The following is a 25,411-nucleotide window of genomic DNA, read 5'->3' on the forward strand; positions in this document are numbered from 1 at the left end:
AAAAGCTCAGCAGAAAGAGGTTGTGTCCTCTATAGATCCATGCATAAGAGGATCAATAGGACATCGGCAACCATGGAGAAACCACACAGGTACAGTAAGCAACATGAGAATGAACCACGCTGAATAAAACATCTTTTGGTTGTTAAAATATCCTCTAAGTGAACCAGAAATCCATCAAAAGTTTCAAGCTTTTGGATAAAGAGAAATTAATTTGGGGAATGTGTGTGAATGCATAAAAGACTAAACTATACGGCTAATGAGGGATTTATTTCCATTTCTCTGTTGCTGTGTAGAACAGGTGTAACACCACAGGGCAAAATATGTTGGTTTTACCATAGCATGCACAATCGAGGGCTACATGCTCAAGTTAAACATCCACTGTACATGTGCGCGTGTCCACACACATGTAACAGTGAGTCTGCAAACAAGAGGGGCTTTTGATGGGAAGTTATTCTTGGCTCACAGACATAGAAGCCCATATCGACAATTTCCCCAAGGTGCAGCATTTTGCATGGTGTTGAGTTATTTATGAGATATCTGCTAGGGAGAGAATTACAGAGGTCATGTCAATGTAACTCGCATGTCTGAGAACATAAGGACGCACATATGCACGCACACACACACCGGATATATTGTGAGCCTTTGCATACAAGACTATTTTACAGAAAATAATTTTCTTCCATCCATTTTCTTATTATGAAGACAACAACATGTGGTCTTCTGCTTTTCTGCCCATCCTGCCATGGCATCTTCATGCCACTTAGTTCAAAACATACCCAGGGATGACATAGTTAACATTTGAATCTGTTATTTCTTATGGATCCAATGTCGACATGTCATTCGCCACTTGTTATCTGCAATAAAAAAAAACTCTGACATGATAAGGCACGTTTCTAACCTATGTCCACATATCCAGTTAAGACATTCTGGTTCCAATCCTACGGCTTTCATGCTATTAAAGATGATCATGTTCTATATAAAAGTTAGTGTTTGTGTTCATGTAAAAGAGCTCGAGCTGTACTGCGGTCTGAAGCCTAAAACTGTAACACTCTTCTTTTATCCATCTTTACAGTTACTCTGCATCCCAAATAACTACAGGTAATGAAAACTCATAACTCTGCAGCTGGGATGTAGTTTTGCTTGATGTCATGGAAATCATGTTAAATCATGTTAAATAATCTTTGTGAAGCTCACAGAGCAAAAACATATTTAAAGATAATAAAACTATGTTTATGGGATTTTCAGCTTTTGAGACTCCAGAAGACCTTCAGGCTATTTTGAGGCCGTGACTGGTACTAACCGGCCTTTCTCTCCTTTTGTGTCTAATTAAAATCATCAGAGTAAAGTAAGCTGGCTGTTGACATTTGCTTGGTTTTAGCCATTGTGACACATTGTCAGACACACTGTGGACCCAGCGCGCAGCGCGTGACCTTTCAGCTGCTCAGCATTTTCCCACAAGAGTCCCTGTTTCTTTTGCGAAGCACTCCCTCTCTGGCCATCTTTCATTTCAGCAAATCTAGCAGCCTGTCACTCCTGTCACTTTATCACTGGGCAAGCATACTGAGTAAGGACGTGAGCACAATGAATGATGCTTTATGTCTTAACATTGCAGGACAGTTTACATGGCTAAGCAGATTTTCTGTCTTGCTGTCAGAACAGAGAAAATGCTTCACGACAAAACAAGAAGGTATGGTTACACAGCACAAAAAACAGACAACTAGAGGGAATTAGAAAACACTTTTACCCCACAGCTGGTACAACACACCATTCATTTGGACTCCAAACTGCTGTCATAAAAGACTCAATGGGATTCTTGTCCTGTTAGCTTGTTTTTGAATAATAACATCCAATTTTGTGTGACACAAAATTTTGAATTCCCCTTAAGTAATAAACACGATGCTTAAAGCTGATGGTCGCAGTTTGGAAAAGCAGCATTTTAGGAGGTGAAATGACTTGATGTGGGCTCTCTATAATCATTAATCAATGTTTTAAATTAATTAATGATTATTGAAATCCAACTCCAAAGGCAACTGATTAAACTGATTAAAGTATGTGTAGACTACAAATTAAATGGGTTTTTTAAAAAGGAAAAAAAAAAGAAAAAAGAAAAAAAAAAAAAGACATTTAACCCAAAAGCAATCCATAAAACTTTGAGATGGATTTCTTTTGTTTTTTTTTTATCATTGACAGAAGGGATTCTACTCACACATGACTTCCCAACGCTCAGATCTCAGCATATATACATAATTGAAATGTTGCCAGAGTTGCTTCTGTTCAATATCAGCTTTTCTCTTACAAAGATAATAATATTTCAGATTTTTTAAAGCACTTATAATAACTTCTATATGTAAGGCTGGACAATTATCAGAAAAGTCATAAAAAGGAGAATAAAACATACGTCCAAAATCAGCTTCTCTTGGATTGGATTTTTTTCATTCACCATCCAATCCATCCAGCAGCGTTTGATCTCTCGCATGCATGGCATCTAAAGCTAAAGCCGCAGGCTCCGCCGTGTTCAACAAACACCGAATGTTTTAAAAAAAAAAAAAAAAGTAAATGAAATAAATTAGTTGGACTGGTAATTGTTGACAGCCATCTTTCAAATATATTTCAGTGTCTGATTATCTGATCACTCCCAGACATCTGATTTTGATGGTTATAAAAGCGAATATCTGAGAATGGCATAAGTATTCAAGAAAAAATGTTAAATAAATATCTCTAAATGAATTGATACAGACTCAATTTAAATTGAAATTTAATTGAATCAAGCTACTGTGAATCAAATCGATTCAGGAAATTAGATTCCATACCAAGTCCTATAAGAAGACATGGCACATATAAGTAAACTCACTGCAGAGGTGTTATCTTCGGGTTATTAGGAGATGACAGCATGGCTGTAAAACAAGCAGCGCCGGCTGAGATAGCATCGTGGTCAAAGTGTTCCTAGGGATGATGCTGACCCTTTCTGTGCCCGGCATGTTCATCATTGTGTAATTGTAGAAAAAAGATGCAACAAACTGTTTATAGAATTCAAATATAAACTAAAAGGTCTGTATAAGGATCTGTGTGAACACAGATCATTTAAAAATGAGCTATACGAGTGTTGGTTTTCACCATTAGAGCAAACTGAAAGTATATATGTGTTTTAAGCTTCTGATGTCTGTAACTATCCGACAGAAGAAAACTGTTTATAGTGTCATCTAAATGCACTGCCTGGCCAAAGAAAAGTCCCCCCCCCTGGATTTAACCAAGCAGATATGTCTGAACTGCCTATTGGATAATTACTGCATGGGTTATTATCTTTTAGCTGCCAACAAGTTATTTAACCTCAACGGATGCAATGAGCAGTTTCTCGTTTCCTAAACAGCCACATCTGCTAGTCATGGAGAATATGTTATTCTGTCTAAGCTGGGACAAATCATTGCATGGAGCATAGAAAACATCTATGGATAGTGCTTAAACTACTAAAATCAGGTTAAAAACTGTCCAACACATTATTAAAAACTGGAAAAGATAGCGGGAAACCATCTTCAAGGGTAAAAAAGTGGCCGGAAAAGAATCCTCAACGGAGGTCATCATTACTTTAACTTTTTGTGGAATCAAATCAAAGAAAAACAACAGTCTGTGTCGCCTTTAGAAAACTGCTAATCAGTGAGGACAGCTGAAGAAAAAGGCTTTAATTTGTTAGGGAGCATAAAAACTGGACTCTGGAGCAACAATTGTTAGGTCTATGTTCAGCAACATTATGTGCTTCAAGAATGAGGTCAGCTGACTACCTGAATATCCTGAATAACCAGGTTATTCCATCAGAAGATTTTATACTTCCCTGGCATGTTCCAAGATGACCACACCAGAATTCATCGGGCTCACGCTATGAATGAGTGGTTCAGGGAGCATGAAACATCATTTTCACACATGGATTGGCCGCCACAGAGTCCAGACTTGAACCCCATTGAGAATCTTTGGAACGTGTTGGAGAAGGCCTTGTACAATGTTCAGTCTCTCCCACAATCAAAACAAGATTTTGGTACAAAATGTAGGCAACACTGGCTGGGAATAAATGTGACTCTGAAAAAGCTTAAGGTAATCATACCACAGCAAATGTGTGCAGTAATCAAAGCTAAAGCAGATCCAATGAAATGTTAGTGTGACTTTTTTCTTTTTAAATCACAATTAAGTGTGTGGAAACCTGACAAAGAGTGAAGAAAGGTATAAGAGATTGTGGGCAGGGTAAAAGAAGGAGGAAAAAAAAAGGAAAGCATAACCTGAGGCTAGTGAGTAAAACTATTTAACAGTACAAACGAAATAGGAATGAGAGACTGCCAGAGGGTTGCTGACTAAACAGTAGAGAGAAAATGAGGAGAAACTAGAAGAGTTCAGAACAATAACATGGGATATCTGAAGACAATCCAACAGAGTACAGAAGGGATGTGCATAGCACATATTGTACATGATCCCTGGCACCAACACTCACTTAACATTCTTCTCCAATCATTCAAACCGTTTCATACTGGGTGTGAATTTCTGAGGTATGCAGTTGGCTGGTAAATAAAAAAAAAAAAAAATAAAAAAAAAAGAGGGTCCTGTTCTAATCAGTCTTATGACCACAAGCTCCTCCAAGAAGTCTCATGATCTGATGCAGCTGCACAATGAAGTCATGGTTTTGAAATATAGTTTGTTTTGTTTTTTTTAAATAACTTCTCGTGTGATTGTGTAGTGGATCAAGTCCCTCAATGACACACAGACATCAAGAAAAACCCCTGAAACTAATTTTAATTTAAATATACCTGTATGTAAAACAACAGCAAAATAATAACTGGTAGCAAAAATAGGTCACTGAAATACATAGATGTGTTTAGCTGAACTGGGTTACAGAGGAGTGTGTGTGTGTCTGTGGTAATAGAAAGCAGTCGCCAAAAGCCTTGTGAGAATTGGGAAATATAGATTTTTTTTCTCATTGCAATGGAGGATAAAAGGTCTGTGCACTGACTGCAGTTGGTATCTAGGGGTGTGAAGACATAGTTTATTAAGACGTCTTGTGTGCTGGGTGTGTGAGTCCTACACAGACATACATAAAGTGAAAACGTGTTCTTTGGGACAGTGGAGAAGAAATGTAGGAACATTAAGTAATGCCACATGGGAGTCCAATGTGTTAGTGTTGCTACACAGCTTGTGTAAAGTCACAGGATTTACAGGTGAAAAACATTTTAATAAATCTATAAATAACATTTAAAAAGATACAACACTTTACAGGACTGCTGATAAACTTTGCATTGACTTCATTTTGATCTATAGCCCCTTATTAGCAAGTTTCAGCTGTCAGACTTGCACTCCTGCTTTCTTTTTTCTTTTTATCCAGGACAAGGCTTTGCTTCATTCATGAGGTTTAAACATGATGTCGCATACAACTGTTTGTAATTGACTATTCTTGCTGGCTCCTACCTTGTGAGGCTGGGCAAAGAAGGGATTTCCAGCACAGCGTTGGTTGATGATGTCTCTGATCAGGTGTTTTTGTCCATTGTAGGTTGTAAGGATGCTGATGCGGTCTGGAGGGTACCCCAGCAGACGCATATACATGTAGAGAGCCACGCAGTACTCTGCCTCAGCCAGGTTCTTCACAAAAAGAGAAAACAATGTGGTAAAAACATCAGACTGTTCAAACTGAAAATAAAGTGCATCACCTGAGCCCTGTGGGGAAAAAAAAGTTCAAAATGATCTCCTAGTTTCTGTTAATGTAACTTCATAGTAAATGAAAGTCGAATAACTGATGTTACTGGAAAATAAAATGTAGTCTCAGTTACTCAAATAAAGCATCTTGCTTTCTGTTGAAACACCCAAAGACAGCTATTTTCTTTCTCCCATTTCTCATTTTGTTGTCACCTGTCATGTGTTTAAGTTGCCAGCCGGGTAAAAGCCCAGTCATGCATTAACTGCCTTCTACATTTGGCTGGAATTAATTGATTCATCTGAGGATTCATCAGCCTTCATATCCTGTCTGGTAGTCAGATGGGACAAAGTGTCTCAACTGTGGATCTTCTCAACGCAAACAAAAAGAAAGATTGGGATATTTCTACTCTACCTATGAGTAACATTAGGTGAGTAATGGATAAATGTAATTTTAATTTTATTAAATCGAAATCATAAAGAAAATTAGTCCCCAACAAGAGGCTTGTGAATACTTATTCTAATAAGAAATCGATAACTGTGACATGTAAACGCATCTACTTTAAATAATTATTCTTCACTGAACTCTAAACCAAATCTCCAGGGCTGAATCCTACAGAGATCTCCTCCCTGTGTGAGTAAATGTGAAGGCTGAAACAACACATTTCTAAGCATTGTGCATCCTTGCTTTAACACTACCCTCTGCCCTTCAAATGCAATGGAAAAAACAAACGAAACCAGCAGTATGAATTATTCATCCTGTTTCAATTAAATGTGGACTGCAGCCTCACATCTTTGCTAGTTATTTATGCAGCTTCATCAGCGCTTCCTGATCCAGCTGTACTGGAACCAACACATCAAAAACAACAACCGTCTTTGTTCTGCTTCCCATTACCTGCCTACAAAAAAAAAGCACACATATCTTTAATAAATCACGCCATGTTTTTCTTTTAATTTAAATAAATAACCAAACAAAGAAATATGAGCTAAAATCTGGGGTCTTTCAAAAGTATTAATAAAATGATAATCATATATCTTCAACATTTCCTTAAAGTCACTACGGTTTAAGTGGATTATTTTCATTTATCCATCTGAATGCAAGTGTTACTTTACAGTCTCATTACAAAGGCAAATTGTCCAGAGAACCACAAACATTGCCATCTCACGCATACACGAGGAAAAATATTAGCTGAACTCTGCCTGACATGTCTAACTTTGCAAACCTCATGCGCATGTTTAACCAAATAAGATCTAATGTCCTAACACCCCAAAGATGTTAGTAACCATAACAACAAGAGTAAACCTAACACTGGAGTTAGAGCCAATAGCCTGAGGCAACTTAAGGACTGAAGAGGATGAAAGACAGAAAGAAAAGATTGTTCAGTGCCGCCAAGATACAACCTACTGAAGGAATAAGTAATCTGGAATTGACTGATAAATATGGACTGCCTGTAAGACTGTCATACCAACGCTTCTTATGTCATTTTAAAATGAAAGCATATAAAACAAAAATGTCTGAGTTAGTGGATGATCATCAATCCCTTTCCTAGGAAAGATGGTGTGTGTGGTCTGTGTATACGAGTTGTGTGTCAGGCCTGAAAGAGTCTGGCGAATCCCTTGAGAAGCCTGAAAATGGCAACAGGCAAATGGAGTTGAGGTTCATGTGACCCGGTGCCTTGAGAAGTGCACATGGTCTGGATTTAAGAATAATTAGAAGCTTCAGGGACGCAAGTACTGAATGCAGCTATGATGCTCATAAAGCAAACTGATATACCCTAGCTGATTATAATCCTAAACTAATATCCTATATTTTGTATTCTTTAACCATTTGACAGTTCAGTTTTCACCTTAAATCAAGTTCAATTTTGGATTTTTCATTAAGACAAAACAGCTTTATGTAAAAAAGCATTTTCTACCTCCTAAATATATTCTACTTTTATATTTCTTGATCAGTTGAAATGAAATTACTTTATTAAAACACTGTTTTTGTGAGAAATTTTTTCATATATATACATATATATATATATATATATATATATATATATATATATATATATATATGAAAAAATATAAATACTTTTGCTTATACAGTTGACACAAACATTTGATTTCTTGTGCTGGCATGGTGCAAAGGTAAACAACCCAATCAACCCAAGCCCTCCACCCCATCCACCCACACACTGTCTTGGAGTCTCAGCAATGTCATGATGAAACAATCTGGATCCTGGTGTGAAGGACAAACCCAGTGGTCTGTGCCAGGCAGCAGAATAAGCAGACTGATGAATATATCATCTGGACTAGTAGCTAAACCACAGAAACTTAAAAATTAATGAACTCTGCACAATAACCAATTTAGAGGAAATGGAGACAAGGGAAGAATATGGTTCTCTGCTCTGGTGAATTTAAGTGTATGAGAGTGTTTTCCAGTGTGATCAGATGGATCCAGCCATTTGAGAAATTATTTTTATTCTGGACTACAGTTTAAACTTATAAAAATGTTTATATGGATTACATTACTCGTACAAATATTAGTTTAATTGTGTGCATTTGAACGTTTGGACTACTGACCTGGTAAAAGTAAGGATTTGGCTCAGATTCTCCCACCCCATTGAAATCCTCCACATTAATCAGCTGAAAGTCAAAGGTGAGGCCAGGGTTTGGCACCTGGAACTCTGGAAGTTCCTGCACATGAGGCAGGTTGCCGAGATGTTTGTAGCGCCAGTTGTAAAGATTACAAAGACTATGGAAGAAACAGAAAGACAAAGTTCCAATATATTTCTGCCTTTTTAGTGACGCAGCACTACCAGCTTGTATTGAATGAAGGCATGACCGCACCTTGCACGTGCACGGCCCTGTGCATCCAAGTCGATGGTTGGCACACCTAGGCGCACAAATCGAGTGAAGAGAGACTGCTCCATGTTGGAGTACTTCTGAAAGGCCATGTTCTTGATGACTGGGGGCAGTTGGTGGTGATCTCCTATCATGATCCAACGTTTCAGCCGGCTGTATCCATCCTCTGGGTTCTACAGAAAAGGGAAGATTCAATAAAAGAACAAGCACAGGTTTTTTTTTTTTTCATATTTCAAAAGGTAACTGCATTGGCTTCATGACTTTCACCCAACATTTTAATGCATCTTACCATCTACAGCTGATTACAGCTTATCCAGTATGATTCTATTTAGTTTCTAAGTTACATGAGTCCATGTCAAAACAATAAAACTGTCAGAGGGGAATGCTTTGAGTCTAACAATGAAACATAAAGGGTCACCATATAATTCATACCCATGTCTACACAATATTATGAGATTTAATCAATTTAATGTTTCTGATTTGAAGCTCGATCTGACATTTGAAACCCTGTGTGTTAGGAGCTACTCATTCAAAACACTGGTAAGGGTGTAATAGTGATAGCACTACTTTGCTTAGACATCCAAAAGAAGACTCTGGCTCATGGTTGAATACAAAAGAAATAAAAATAAATAATAAAAATTGGTTCTGGTAATTAATATGAATTACTTAATGACATCATCTGCACAAAGGAATTGGCTCATCTCAGACTCATGCAACTCCCCGAGACAAGCATGATTATCATATGTAGAACCTATCAATCAGACCACAATCACAAAGCTTAAGCACAGCGGTATTGACTCAATAAGGTGTCACATGTAAGTTTTTTAAGTTTGTGTCAAGTTTCATAAGTACATATACTGAAATGCAGTTTTTCAGGAAACATTAAAACCCTAAATCAGGTACTTTCATGAAGATGAAACATTATAATGGGGAGTCAACAATAAGTTACCTGTAACAACAGAGGGATGAAGGTCTCAATCTCAAGAATCTGTGCAGCTTCTTCCATTAGAATGTTGTCATACTGTTAGAGATGATAAACAAATTGGTTTAAACATCCAAACTGAGTGCAGTAAACACAGATTTAACAGGACTATCTAGTCTTAACATCAAATAAGAAAAGTCCACCTTGAATCCGAGCTCCACCAGGTCATGACGTTTGAGTGCAGCATGCGTGCAGGTCATGGCTATAATTTTGGCTTCCTTCACCAGCAGGTACTTGGAGCGGTCCAGTCCACTCCTCAGCAGCTCAAAGGCCCTAAACTCCTATCAGACATGGTGACAGATGAGAGTTGAAGGTCAGAAGAGGCAGAATTTGGATAATAATAAACAAAATGTAATGAGGAGGCTACTGTAACGTGTTTCTGTGTGTTATTGTTTAGAAAGGTCATCTTAATGACATGAAAACAAATTAATAAATTATTTCTGAATTGGATAGTATGATAATACACAAGTACACTTCAATACTTAGAAAACTGAAAAAAAAAAAGCTGCAAGATGTTTTAGGGTAACTGCATACAAGCTGCTATAAAAAAAAACACAAATCTTGGAAAAACATGAACAATGCTTTAACAACAAAGCTATCATCAACCTCATTTCTACTTTATATCATCATTAGAAGCAAGTTTCCGCTTTACTGTGGTGCAGTAACACAAAAAGGGCCAACCAGCTTCTCTGTGGAAGAGTATACTCGGTGCAGTTTGTCGTTCAATAACTGGAGCACTTTGGCACAGATGTTCTTCTCCTGCCTCTACTGCAATGGCAGCACCGGGGACAGTTTTTGCTCAAAATACAAATCAGTTCCCTTCAGCGTGCTGATATCACTGCATTACAATGAACGCTGTGGGGAAGACACAGAATAGCAGGCTGGATGGGTAAACAGGCTATTTTCAGGTCTATACACTAGCTGTGTAGAGGCAGGGGTGGGGGGGAGGAAGAGAGAAGCAGACTCGGACAGCACTGGGGTATAAATATTTGATAAGTTACTATTTTAGTAATAATATTAAACCAATCAAAACATACAATATTGATGAGGTCTATTTTCAACCTTTGTGGCTCCAGAAAGACTGAAGTGTTAAGTTAAGATATCAAGGATACATAAATACTGACAAAGAGGAAAGAGAGACAACATTTTAAGAAGTAAAATCAGTAGATAGATGGAGTCACAGAGGCACGCTGCATCTGTCTGTCAGGCAACAGATTCTCAGAATAATCCTGTAGCAGCTCACTCAAAACTACTTTTACATGTTAATGGTAGACAGAAGCAACTGCAGCAGGGTGGTGCTTGTACCTTGCACCACATTCAGCAGCACCTCTTAATGGGTGTGCAGATTTCACTGCAGCATGGGTGAGGCTGAGGGAGGAGGGAGAGGTGCGGTGATGCAGTGATACAGAGGCCAGCCGGATAAATCAAGGTCACCACACGTGTCAGGATATTACCTCTAGCCAATAACTTCTTTATTGCTTTGTGGAGACCATCATGGTGTTCCCATAAATCTGAAATGTTTTTTGTTATTCCTATTGAAATAGTAGATGGGCTGAAGAGGAATGATCACACATCTTCAGCTGTGGCTAAGTGTGGAAATTTGTGAAAAAGAAAGAGGAGAAAAAAAAAAAAAGAAAAAAAAAGATGACAACCGAAAAAGCCTTAATAATTCTGCTGTGCCTCATTAAGCTTATAAACAAAGTTTGTACAGCACTTTTAAGTACCGTGCACAATACATGTACTCCGCCTACAAACGCACATCTCGGCTCGTTGCAAGCTAACCAAATACAGGAAGTGGACTAAAAAACAAAGTGCGTTGTGGGTTCAGGACACGCCACTGTAGATACACACCAAAACATACGTGTGTGCGGTAATAGGCAACTCTAGTGCGAGAAATAGTTATGGGGAAAGATGTGGAAGAATTTAGTCAAAGTTCTGATAGAAATGTGATCAACCACCCACTAAGATATGATGGGCTAATGTATTATCTTGTCTCTGGTGGAGAGTGAAACAAGTTTTATACTTTTTTTTTTTTTTTTTTTTTTTAAAAAGGCCCCTTTTTTAAGAAGGTCCCCCTCCCTCAAATTGGACGAGTCTAGCTGACTATCCTGATGTGAATGTATCCTAAGAGGATGTGCAACATCTGGTCAAAAGGCTGCCAGAGGTTTTCTTTAAAAAGCCTCAGCTACAGCTGGCAAAGCTTCAGTCAGCAAAAAGAATAACAACTCAGTAAGTTATCTCAGCTTTATCTGTGGTAACTTCTGCTCTATAAATACATTTACTTTTCCATGCAGCATTCAGGCAGCCTCTTTAAATCCCACTGAGTGGTGAGGAAACCAGTGGACTCCAGCATGTGAGTGACCCTCTTACCTCCAACTGGGTAAATATTTTCTTGATGTGGCGGTAGCAGCCCTCAGCGATGTCCATGTCTTCCTCATATGACTGGCCCTTGAACACAGGCTGGGGTGCGTTGGAAAAGTACTTGTGGAAGGGAAAATGTGCAGCGATAGCCTCCACTTCTACCTGCTTGCCTTGTTTTGGTTTGACTTTGCTCATGTACTGCTCCCAGCGAGATATTACCTGGAGTGGGGAAAGAAAACTTTCATTCAGCCCCTTTTGAATGTGTTAAGGACTTTCCTTCTTTAAATTTGTGCATATTTAAGCTTTATGTGTTTTTGTTTCCTTCCTAAACACGAACGGACCTAATGAGAATTTTATGGTAATATTTAATTGCACAGAAGATGGAGTGGATTGGAATACATGACTACAAATATTGAAATTATACTAATGGAAAAAACAGTAAATGTTTGCATTAAAAGGCTGTGGGAATATCATTGATTTTAATAAATGGATTTAGTGAACCACAACAATACTTCCAGGAATTTAAACTGCAATGATTAGCCAGTGTCCATCCACTGTCTACAAAAAACCTGCTGCATTAGCACAAACAAGGCTCTGCACTGCTCTGCCTTGTAGAATGAGTGCATCCTGTATTACTTAAATAGTCATTTGAATATAACAAAAAAAAATGAACAAATGAGACAAGATCGCCTCAATCTCAGAGGTCCTCCTGCTGAGTAGCTAATAAACCAGCTTCATCCAAACAGCAGGGAGGACTGCATCTATAAATACTGTTGCAAAAAAACAACTTTAAGGAAAACATTAATGAGACAGCTTGAGGACACGGCTTATAGCATATTAATTATCTGTCTACATGGACTATGAAAACAACCATGGATACCCCTTCTCACTCTCACTCACACACACACATACACATCATAGATCACAAGCAGAATGCTATGCCATGGTCAAAGATCCCCCTTTAAATGTCACATTCTGCTGGCTTGTTTTCAGAGCAACAATACACACTTGTGCAGCAAATACAGTCTCTGGAACAACAAATTAATAAACAACAACAGTGGTATGATAGAAACAAATAAAAGACTGGAATAGCACACAAATGGTAACATGAAAAGAAAGTCAACTAGAGTTTAGGTTATAACAACAGGTAGGAAGTATTCTAAATCCTGTGAGTATAATAAAACTACCAATGACACAGTAATCTGCTAAAAGATGTGGTTTCAACACACACACAAACTCTACTAATTCTCTGGGATAGACTACTTTAATAAATGTCTCATTTTTGTGAAAGGATGTTCTATCATTAAATAAAAAAAAAACAAAAAAACATACAGTGAGCTCTCAGTAAAGACACTACACCTCTACAAAACTTGCATTTTTTTGTAATCTATCCCTTGAAGCAAGAGAGGGCAGGAAAATAATTATCTCCATTTCTCTCACAGTCTAAGAATATACTAATAATTAAGCAACAGGAATAAACAGAATAGGCGGAGAATGCTCTGTGACGTGCACTCTAAGGCAAACAATGCAGAGGGTCTGGGGAATGGAAGCTTCAATAATGCTGCTATTTGATTGGCATGAAAGGTCTGAGAAAAAGGACAGCCATTACAGAAATCCATTCTAATAAATTCTGCAAAACATTTCCTGAGTCCCCCTTAGCTCGCTGCTCTGGAAATCAATATCAAAATCCAAAGAGAAAAACTGAAAGATTGGTTGTTGTTGAATGGAGAATGGAGAGGAGGAGATGACCAGAAGAAATGAATGTTTTTTGTAAACTTGATAATTACAAATTTAATTTGGATTTTTGACACTTTCATGTTGTGTAAAAAAAGCTGAACCATAAACACAGTCAACAACTAATTATACACACAAATACTTGCCTGGTAGAGGTAGAAGTGTCCAGCTGTCTCGCAGGTGTAAGACACATCTCCTGGGACATCCAAGCTCTCCTGTAATCTTGCCACCTCTCTCAGAAGCTCCAGTCTTCGAGCTAGGACATAGTTCACTCTCCCATACCTGCAAACCCCACAACGGTCAGTCTGGATGAAGAGTTACAAGGCGTGATAGAGAAATGCAATAAATGGTTAAAGAAATATACAGATTCTTCCAGGAATAGTCATATTTTGCACTCCCTTTACATTAAGATCACTCCATCTCAGTTTGTGTTGACTCTTTTAAACAACTTTATTTCTCAAATACTTGTACACAACTTCAAAGCAAAACAGCTGGTGGTGTCACCCACAGCAGCCTGTAGCATCACTGACCTACATACTACAAACCCACAGTATTTTTTACTACTATTAATCAAAAACACATTGTTTTCCTGTTATTACTGGCTTGGTTGTTATGTGGTGAATGACAGGGTAAAATATGTTAAAAAGAATATTGTTAAGTCCAGAAATAAAGGGGAGAACAGACATTTTTGTCATTTTTGATGACATGCATTCTGCTCTGCAGCTGAATAATTCTGACATGGCAATGAGACAACACACACACACACACAGGAAGTAGGCATGGTCATAGGGTAATACTAGAGGTGAAGACTATTTTTAGACCTTCTTCAAAGGTTCTCAGTCAACAGATGACTCAAAGAGGATCACGCCGCTCTTCCTGTTTGACCACAGTAACATTTAAAATAGGAAGTGACCTTGCCGCCGAGTGACACATCTGTTAAGACAGACCAAATACACAGGTACAAATGAAATAATATCTCGGGGTGTTAAAAGCAGAGGATTGTGTGTTTCACCTCCTACGAAAGTGGCTTCATGACATCTTCTTGGCATTGTTTTATCACTGGAACTAAACAAGGCTGCTGCTACACTTCCAGCCAGATCGACTCTCAAAATCTCATTAAACAGGAAAAGTTTGTCATGAATGCAATGCAGCATTGTTAATTAATGCTGTAACTTCCCCCTTTGTTAGGCATTCAGTGAAGCACTAACATCCTTTTTTGTATCTATTTTTTTCTTTGTATAAAGTGTTAATTAAAACTCTCTAGCTCTCTCCGCTTGCTGGTTTCAGTGGGGTGGAAGAAGTGTGGAGTCTGCATGTTGTTAAGAGGCAGAGAGGCAGGGGGGCTTGTGTGTGTGGGGGGGACATATTAAATGCTGCGAGCTAAAGCTCTTTCTTTTATGTCTGTGTTGCTGCATAATTTAAGGAAGCAAGAGTCTGCTTTCATGTGTAGACCTAAGTTTTCATACAACAGCCATGCAGCAGTCACATACAGGCTACAGCTGATGAAAAAATGTGCCGAAGCCTTCACATCCTCATTCAGAAGTAATGCTAAGAGCTTTAGGGTGTAATTTGCTCAGTAATTAACAATGTAGCCTATAAGGAAACTTTAAATAGTAACAGTATAAAAAAAAAATGTAATTAATATTCATTGACACTGAGCTAATTATAGTCAGAGCTGGCTAAGAAATATTGTTAGAAAAAAAAAGAAAGACAAAATTTGGACTTATTCATTTAATGATGGTGTTAATTTTAGCAGAAGTCATGTGAGCTGTAAGTGTTTTGGGTATCTTTAGATAGTTGAGTAGTTCTCAGTTTTATCATGAGTGCTTATAATCCACTGTCCCATCTTTGCCCATTTAACGGAGTCTCAGTAGTAAAGACTGAGTCATTATCCTTCAAGGCACTGCACGTGAACACATACAGACACACACAAACACACACACACGGGTTGAAAGAGCCGCTAACTATTGGGGCTTTTCAACAGAACTCTAAGAGGTTCTTATCTGAGGCCATTTGCATCCTGACACATTGTCCATAAGCAGATCAGCAGCACTGTACGCTTCACATAGCCTACTGAAAGAAAACTGCTTTGTTTTAAAGACATTTTACTCCCACATTAAAAATACATTATTCATGAAATTACCCATTAAATCTTCAATTTATTTGATAAATCAATGTTGTAAATGAATAACTCTGCTTTGTGTCTTTGGACGCAATGGACATAACCGCCAGATTTATTTTACCACTTAACCTATGATAGATTAGATTAACTTAATTGTTTTAACATTTCAGACTAATTTTGAGGATCGTAATATTAGGATTAGTATTCTATAAATGGCTTCAAAAATAGCTGGGACACTAAAAAATAAATATAAACAAAATGTAATGATTTGAAACTTCATAAACCATCATTTTACTCAAAGCAGAGCACTTAATAAATGTTGAAAGTACGAGTTTTCACTTTTGTTCAATAATTTTCTATACTGCTTCATCCAATCCAGGGTTGCAGGGAAGCTGGAGCCATTAGCAGGCGAGAGTCAAGGTTCACCCTGTACAGGTCACCAGTCCATCACTGTTCACTCAAACATAAAACATATTACTACTCCAGAACACCTTTTCATCTTTAAACATCTAACTGTAAACTTCTGGGAATACTGGAGACCAGTTGTTGGATCTGTAGGAGAGGAACGCTGTCACATTCCCACCAGGACAGTCAGAGGGACTGACTGGGCAGGGAATTCTGAAAAAGTTCTGTTCTTTGGTTTGATTCGCAACTATGGATGTTACTATGACTTAATCCACAATTAAACGCAGTTTTGAACACAATTAAAGTTTCCTTAATATTGTCACTTAAAAGGTGTAGATAAAACTCTGAATGTAAGGTTTAAATCTTTCACAATTGTAAAACACAAGTTGACCTCTGTAACATGACATTTTCATGCCCAAAATCAGCTTCTCTCGCTCGCTTGAGATAATGCCAAATTTGGATTTTTAATATGATTAATACCTCTGTTGATCATAAAAACAAAATGAATAAATTAATCAAATAAAGATTTATTTCCCCAGATTAATCTTTTGCACAACTGCATTAATTTAACTTATTTATAGTGTTGTGAAATTAATCCCTGTTTAAGTGCGATCACTGTTAAATCATGATTATTTCTTTGATAAGGTGAGACCTCCGGTTGTCAAGCACACCAGCCCTTGCTTTGTTGGTCCATACCAGACTGCAAATGCACATTTTCACTGCGCCAATTAAATCACAATATGCATGGAAGTGGAGCATGTACACACTTTGGGCACTTATGCTGTGACCAGGCTTTCCGCTGTTGTGGTGAGCTATCATTAACTAAAAGGAAAAAAAAAACAAAAAAAAAAAAACATTAACTACCAGTACCACCAGATGCAGAAGAGAATAAAAATGTTAATCAGACACACATTAGCTGTTAGTGCAGGTGGGACAGATTCCTTTTATTGGAGGATGGGTCTGAGAATCTGGAGACCTAATGAAGACAAACAAGATCCATGGCCTGGCTGGCATATGAGGGTATTGGGTAGCCTACTGTCACCGCATCGGCTCAGCCATTACACACATGGGCAGCTGGGATTGTGTGTGCATGAAAGACGCACAGTAAGTCTGCTTAACGAGTGAATGCATTTTCACACATGGATGTGTAAAAATGCTTGTCATCTTAAGTTTTCACATGTACTCGGTCTGTTTAAGCACATCCATCTGAGGGTTTGTTCTTTCCACCTGCTGTTGGGTGCTTTCCTTACCTGCTGAAGTCCTTCTCGGTTTCCAGCTCTTCCTCGCCATGGCCCAGACGCAGAAGGTGGCGCTCATCTATGTCTAGAGCCATGATCTTTTCAAACAGCTGGTTCAGAGCCTGGGGTGCAGTAAACCAGTAAAACAATTAATCAGACATCAAGTATTTTTTAAAATGCATTGATGTGCATTCAAAGCAAGTCAAGTGTGTAGTTTTAATGTTTTAAAGTCTGCATCTGTTAGAGGTGTGCATGGCAGCGGGGAGATGGTTGCAGAATAATAATTATAAAAATGATCTTTGTGGATAAGGTTCTTTCACAAGCAACCACTGGTGTAAAAAAAGCAGATTAGCTTGTGATTAAAAACACAGGAGGAAGACTGAGGCACAAGAGAGCTTAATTTAATATTTTTCCCTTATGGTATAAATGTGACTACAGCCTGATTAATGGCAACTTCTAAGCACAGGCTGCAAATTCTCTTGACAACTTTTATGTTATTTCAAGAGTTTTAAAGAAACTTTTTCACTCATTTGCTGCTTTTTTTTTGTTGTTGTTGTTCTTGTGAAAGGCTGAGTGGGGGTGTGTGTGTGTGTATTGACCTGGTTAGAGTGTGTGACTATGAGGGTCCTCTGCTCTGGAAAGTTGTGATAGAGATTTGAGATGATCTGAACAGCAACATCTGTTTTTCCAGTGCCTGGTGGCCCAACAACCTGGACACACAGTAGGTAGGAAGAGTTATGGAGGAATGAAAAACGAAGAGAGCAAAGAAAAAAGAAGAAAAAAAAAAAAAAGACACTGAACACAAGCTGAAATGAGGTTCCTGCTCGCTCACAGCTTACATGTCCATTTGAAGAATGTGTAACTTGCTTGCAATAACAGTGAAACGGATGCTGTAAACAGAATCCATTTGTTCCAGCTCCAACACCAGCATGGTAGGTTTTAGGTAAACCAACTGTTAACCATGTACAAAAAATATTCAATGGATGCCATGATATCATCTAGTCCAGCTCCGATCCATTAGGGCCACAATCCTGCAGGATTTCCATGTATCCCTGCTCCAACACACTTGATTCAAATTAATGTGTCGTCATGTGGAACTTCATTGCTGTTGGATCCATTTAATGTAAGTTAGGTGTGTTGGAGCAGGGATACATTGAAAACCTGCAGCACAGCGGTCCTCGAGGACAGACTTTGGACAACTCCAAGCTGGTGACTGTGACAGTCGGACATGGGCATGTCAGAATAGGAAAGGCTGGTGGTCCACTGTCAGCCAAATGCAGTGGGATGTTGTCTAACAAGGTGGTCATTTGGAGCGTATACAGAGGCAAGTACACACAGCCAGTGGGAAGAGGAAGACAAAAGGATATTTTGGGCCAGTCTTTTGTAGGTTTATCAGTTCCACTTCCCTGCAGTCTACAAGATATGATAATAACCTTAGGCCTTGTTTACTTAACTAAAGAGGGTTGGGTGGGGTGGGGGTTATAGCTAATTTACAACATAAATATTCATGAAACAGAGTGGTCTCACAGGTGAGTAATCTCGTCTAAATATAGTAGGCATAATTATATAATTCTGCATAAATCAGTACATAATCAGCTCTTTGGTTTCCCTACATGAAAGTTGGGTGAATCAGGAGGTAGTGTGCACTTGTTATGGCTGCTGATGAGTTCAACATATGCCAAGATGGAAAGTAAGCTGCGGTGAAGAGAGATATAGATGAAAGCACGCATACAGAGCTATTTTATGACCTTGCTGGTTGCTTCTTAACCATATTTAGCCCAACTAGCCGCATAAAAAATAACTCGGATCCAGTCAACACATCTGAGCAGCATTTCAGTGTCACAGTACACTGAAATAAAAACAGCAGGGAATAACACCTGGTTGATGTATAAGGGAAGAGATTAGGTAGACCATTTTGTTCCCAATGAGAAAACTTCTGATGACCTTTTTGGTATTATTCTACAATGGTGAAGTATATTGGGAAATATTTTGCAAATACAAAATCAAAATGTTTGAATAACTTCAATTTCTTCTCCACATTTATGCACTGCACAGTAAAGAAGTAATTATAATATCCTTACCATGGTAAGTCCTGGCTGCATCCCGGCTCGAATGGCTTCAATCTGAGTAGGTGTGAACTGAATAGTATTTCTGCGAACAATTTACATTAGAGACATGAAAACAGAAACCAATATAATTTGCTGAGATCATGAACATCCTAGAAAACACATTTACAATGAGATGTTTTTATTATTTATTTTGAAAGATCTTAAAAACATGAAAGTGCTGTGATGCTTAGTGGGAACACCTTCATAGATTTTTAAGCGTGTGTCCTCATAGACTTTTTGTTGTCATAAACATTCAAAAGTGCTTCCTCAAACACCAGTGGATATACTTTAACACCAAAAATGGCCCTTAAATGTATCCTTATAATAAGTCATATGTGATGGAGACAAATATAAAAACTCAGAGTCTAAACATGGTACTGACAATAAACATCCACCTTTTACATAGCTGACTAGTTTAAGATTACTATTACTTATGTCACACACTTGAAAAGTATTGATGTATAATCTGCTGGGGGGTAAATCTCACCAATCGTTATTACAACACCTTTGAAAATAGTTAGCACCCAAACTTTATAAAGTTAATTGATTACTCTACAACCTACTGAACTATAACTTAATTAAATTGGAAGAAGGGGAACTTAAATTTTGACCTCTTACCGTTTGGGCTGGTTGTACGGGTAGGGCCCGCGGTTGAGGGTGACATAAGGTTCAACAATCAAAGTTTTGTCTTCCTCTTTGTCTTCGATTTCTTCGTCAGCCTTTCTCTTCTTCCCTTTGTCTGGTTTGATAGAGATGGGAAACTTGATTCTGGTAAAGTATAAGAAATAAAGAACAGAGAGTTAAAGTGAGATGAAATGTAAATGACAGCAGATTTATACAGCAAGCTAATAAAACAATGGATCTTTGATTTCACCTGAAGGGAGGGACTTGCAGTTCAGGGTTCTCCTCTGTGACCTTTATGGTGTTCCCAGGGAAACATGATCGCAAGTGGTCCAGGGACAAAAAGGTGTCATTAAAGTCCAAAGTAGAGATCAGATTTGGCATCTTGGAATAGTGGGCACTGCCTGGATCACCATAGCCTAGGATGATGTCATGAAGCCAGTCAGGGACAACACACTCTGTGTTCATCAAGTTCCTGATGGTTTCCAAAACCGCCTGAAACACACAGATAAACCAAGTTACATAATGAAACCAACATATCAGAAGAACAAACTAAAACTTCAAACTAAATGAGGCCCTATAAAAAAAATCCAAGAAGTACTTTAAAGAGGTGCTATTATGGTATTTCAAGTTTTCTGAGCTTTCTACAGTGTTACGGTGTTGAATCCTCATCAGACATGTGAACGACACCGTTTTTTATCACCTAAACGCATGTTTGAGTTTGAGTTCCAGCACGCTCTCCGTTCGGTTTCCATGGCGACGAAAAACGCGTCGTTTTAGAGAGTTTTTTCTACTTGGAAATCCTTGTGACGTCCCGGGGGATAAGGTTCGATGATTGGTTACCTTCTACTGGTTAACAAGGGCATGTACAAATACATCAGGCGGGTGGAAAACGTCAGATAAAGTTATTTCCAACGATGGCTGGTGAGTTTACCAAAGAGAGACATCCTGCTGCATTCGTTGCTGTGGGTTGCTGTTTTCCACTTCGTTTTCAGGGTCTGATTCAGGTTCCAACATGTAGGGCTGTATGCTATGTGTATTTTGTCTTTTTATTGAGTTCATATTAGCCTATATGAACTCATATGCATATTAAGTTTTAATGAGCTGCAAAGTGTCTAACACAAAGTAAATCAAGCACTGAGTGAGAAATAAATGACAAGATTTAAGTGCGAGACAGAAATGTAAACAAAAGCATGTTTACACCCCGTCAGTTCCACTTTTCAAACTCAAGGGGTGAGACAAGAAAAGTAAATAAATGAATAAATTAAATAAACCACAGCAGAACATCTGTCACTTCTCTGGCTGTAAAAATAGAAAATGCTGTAAAGAATCAGAAACAGCACATTTAACAAAACCACAATGATAAGTTTTAAACTAAAATTTGATTAAAATGTATTTTTATGTATATACACATACATACATACATAAATATGTACATACGTACTTGTGTGTGTGTGTGTGTATGTATGTATACATAAATAATTTATTCTTAAAATTACTGTCACATTGAAAAGAGGAGATATCTTTAAGGCCTGTAATAAATTTTTAAGTGAAAACCTTAAACACAGCTTTGCTTTTTATAAGCCTACTACTAACAGCCACATGTAACACAAGCTGTACAATGTGGTTTTGTCTTTGTACAGATAAAGAAATAAAACTTAGTGGGGGGTTTCTGCCAAACAGGGATTATAAAACAAGAGCGAAAGGGGAACCGTTGAAACGGCCTTGAGTGGGTGGCAATCTCAAAGATACCCTGGCCTCAGCATTACAGCTACAGCGATCAGAGTATGATGTGTGCGAAGCGTCACTGAAGGTGGTGGTGCTGGTGGGACTAAGGGTCAAGGTGTTTCAGATAAACCTTGAAATACAAAGGAAGCTGAAGAATTTAGCCTGCACCTTGAAGTTATTCTCCTTGGGTTTGCGTCTCATGATGATGTTAAAGGTCTCATATGGGTCTTCAGTGCCGTTTTGAATGCTGCTGGTCATGTCCTGCTGATACTGGTTGGGGTCCAGCCACACACGAAACGTTCTGCTGTCCCCACGCAGCTTGGGCTTTGGTTCTGGTCCTAGAATAGAGTGGCAAGAGAATTATTTATTGTGGCACTGAAATAATTATAACCTATAGAGACAAACACAATAAATCATATTATAATAGTTTTTGTTTTTTTTGTTTTTTTAAACCCTGTTAAAAAAGGTTTTCAGCTACAGGAGAGACCTAAATGAAGGTTAAGACAGCAAAACAAAGCAGAATGGCATCATTTTAGGAGGACAAATTATGCTTAAACTGGATCTAAACTGGTTTATATTCAGACATGAAGTACTTCCTTTAATAATAAAAATTAAACGTTACAAACAAGCTCAGGTACCTCTGTGCAGATCGAACCTAGCCTAGCTCGTCATGAACATAGATCCCATGTTGACACTTAACTGACTGACCACAGGCCTCAGGTCTATCCGCACAGGGACTCTGTGCAGCTTTTACAGACATATAAACAGATTCTGCGTGGAGTTGCAGCGCAAAGAGCAGGAAAATGTAACTGATCCTGTCTTTTGCTGGTGTGTGAGCCCATGTGCACAGTTATGTGGGGATCATCAAATCCCTTTACTAAAATGAATGTTGTGATAGCTTAACAGTGCAAGTTTCCTCCTCAACACAAAACAATCACTATGTGGAGAACCACACAAAGGTGTGAGCACGGTTATGAATGATGTCTGCCATTTTTAAAAGATGAGAAGAAATTAAATGCTTGAAGGGAGATTTGTGCTCAAACAAAAAAAACAAGCATGTGCATATTTATCAGATTTGACCAGATTATCTCTTTTATAACTTTTCTTTATTTGAGTAATAGTTTTTCTAAGCAACACCGTGTCCCAAAATGCACTTCTCAGTTTGCGTTGTCACACTTGGTGATTTTCCTGACCTCACTGCACCGTCCACCCAGTTACCCAGAGTACCACTTACTCCTGCAGGGGATCTGAAAGTTTAACTAAGCTGACACTGGCAGGACATGTTCCCTGGCATAGTTTCTATTTAGAATGATCTGCCTCCTGAATATTTAATCCAAGGAGATGAGACAGGACAGGGGAAGGAGTGCTTTAGCACATGGACACTTGTTCTGATGGAAGAAAAAGACAAATACTTTCAGGGTAACTCAGGTGAACCTAAAACTCAGTTCAACTGCTTTCAGCTGCAAGTAAACATGGCAAGACAAAGGGGCTACCACATAAAAATATCTTCTTTTCCAGAAAAGACTGGAATTTGAATTTAGTCTATGGGTATTTATCTCATAAATACCGTGTAAACAAATATTTAACTCTTAATTAGGCCTAAAACAATTCTTACACAACTGCATTATCACAGTTATTTGAGCTGATCAGAATCACTTTGCATGAATGTTAAAAAATGTTTACTTCCTGATTAGTTTATAAGCAACATTTAATTTAAAAATGTCACATTTTTAAGAATTTACTACAAAAACATCTCATCTACATATCTGAAAATAACAGATGACTCTTCCTCTTTGCAATTATACATGTTGATCTGTCTTTCCTGTCCTCTCCACCCCAACCAGTCGAGGCAGATAGTGCCCTCCCTGAGCCGGGTTCTGACGGAGGTTTTCTTCCTGTTAAAGGGGAGTTTTTTCCTTCCCACTGTCGCCGCATGCATGCTCAGGATGGGGGATTGGATCGAAGTCATGACTCGATGCAATCAGTTTGTTTTCTATTATAGGATATGTATGACTTGGCTCGAAATGATGTGTATGTTGATTCGTTTATGTACAGTGCCCTGTGACAACATTGTTGTGAAGTGGCGCTATACAAATAAAGTTGAATTCAATTTAATTTTCCTGTTCAGTTAATGAGGATTTATGAAACTTTCTGCTCTCGCACTGTCCGCGAATCTGCCCACTAGCAGATGGCATTTAACTTCCCTGATTACTTTGGCGCTACTCTGCTGTGGTCAGTTCTTCGAACCACAGAGTGATTGTCTAGAAGTGGAAACTAAATTGTACAAGGTCACAAGCTTCAACATCAGAAATACAGCAGTCGCCAGCTGGCTTAGCAGCTGTGGCTTTGCACAGCCAGGGCAGACACCTAGCGGCTACGGCCTCAAGCAAAGGCAGCATCGAAAGGTTCCGGCGGTAGCTAGTAAACCAGAGTTGCAGCTGCTAACAGCTGCTCACTTGCTCAACTGGCTGGTGTTGAAATCAACTGAAAGTGAAAATGTTTCCGTTCTAATAGGTCCCGTTACGTGCCCTCTCTTTTGTTTACAGTTACAGCTGTGGAACAACGGCGCAGCTGGTCAGATTGGAAAGTTCTCTAATGCTACATAGATCTGTGTGAGGAGACACTGATGCAAGCCCATTTAGCTTCTGTTACCACTTCTCTAGCCTCAACTAGCCATGCCAAAATCATGTGGAATTTGCAAGTCAGAGCAGAATTCATTCTTTTGAGTTAACTACTATTTTCATGAAAATTAAAAGTAAATTTGCACTATTTTTATCGGACAAATAGATTTGCTCTTTAGGCCTGAGATCCAACATCTTGTTGCCGATAATGCCTTCTTTCAGAAGTTAATAGAGTTCCTATAACTGTGGATTATAAGTGAAACCATTTAGAGTGCTCTCCTACTAAAATACCTTTGTCCAAATATAGCCAATTTAAGTACCGGTAATCATTTAAATCTATCCCATAAAGAAGAAGCCACGCTCTCAGATGGTGGTGTTGACCTACGGCTAATGACATGTTAATGTGAACAGGCCAGGTCTAATTGTGACTGCCACCATGAACACGCCAGCCTGACCCCTTGCTGATAGGTGAGATTGTGTGTGGGTCTGCCTGGAGGAAGGATGCCATGTGTTCTTGGTGTGTTTGTTTGTGTGTGTGTGTGGGTATTATGCAGGCAGAAGCACATGCAAGCATACCTTCTTCAATGACACGACCTTTGTCATCCAGCATACCCTGTACCTCGCAGCCTCTCACGTACACCAGGCCAGTCTGATCTACAAAGGACTGGCGCCGGTCGAAGCGTGTGCCGTAAAGTAGGACGGGCCTCACTGTGATCAGGAAGCAAACATCGTGTTTCCTCAAACCTAAAGGGAAAGAGAATGGCGCGAGAGAAATATGAGAGAAAAGGGTTGAAAAAGGAAACATAACAAAAGGGATTGAAATGAATATTTACATCCAATTTTTGTTTTTAATATCAGACAATTACAGTACTGGCATACAATAAATGGGGTTCACACAGAATCACATTTTTTTCCCATTGAACTACTAGAGACAGCACAGACTTGAAGCAAATCAAAAGCTGTCATACTCTTTGTTA

General features: G+C 38.5%; 1 protein-coding gene across 3 annotated transcripts in view; it reads right to left on the bottom strand.

Moving 5' to 3' along the window:
* aqr (aquarius intron-binding spliceosomal factor) overlaps positions 1-25,411 on the bottom strand; it is a 54,993-nt gene that overhangs the window by 6,887 nt on the left and 22,695 nt on the right. For all 3 annotated transcript variants that reach the window (XM_079262261.1, XM_079262262.1, XM_079262260.1), the window contains exons 19-32: positions 25,011-25,178; positions 21,982-22,151; positions 20,339-20,580; positions 20,083-20,232; positions 19,438-19,507; positions 17,956-18,066; positions 17,369-17,478; positions 13,738-13,873; positions 11,867-12,076; positions 9,640-9,777; positions 9,464-9,535; positions 8,500-8,687; positions 8,233-8,404; positions 5,443-5,613 (exon numbers count right to left, since the gene is read on the bottom strand). In XM_079262261.1, the coding sequence (XP_079118387.1) occupies positions 5,443-5,613; positions 8,233-8,404; positions 8,500-8,687; positions 9,464-9,535; positions 9,640-9,777; positions 11,867-12,076; positions 13,738-13,873; positions 17,369-17,478; positions 17,956-18,066; positions 19,438-19,507; positions 20,083-20,232; positions 20,339-20,580; positions 21,982-22,151; positions 25,011-25,178 (2,108 nt within the window). The remainder of the gene's footprint in view (positions 1-5,442; positions 5,614-8,232; positions 8,405-8,499; positions 8,688-9,463; positions 9,536-9,639; positions 9,778-11,866; positions 12,077-13,737; positions 13,874-17,368; positions 17,479-17,955; positions 18,067-19,437; positions 19,508-20,082; positions 20,233-20,338; positions 20,581-21,981; positions 22,152-25,010; positions 25,179-25,411) is intronic.

This window comes from Telmatherina bonti, assembly GCF_933228915.1.
Source record: "Telmatherina bonti genome assembly, chromosome: 22".
Lineage (NCBI taxonomy): Eukaryota > Metazoa > Chordata > Actinopteri > Atheriniformes > Telmatherinidae > Telmatherina > Telmatherina bonti.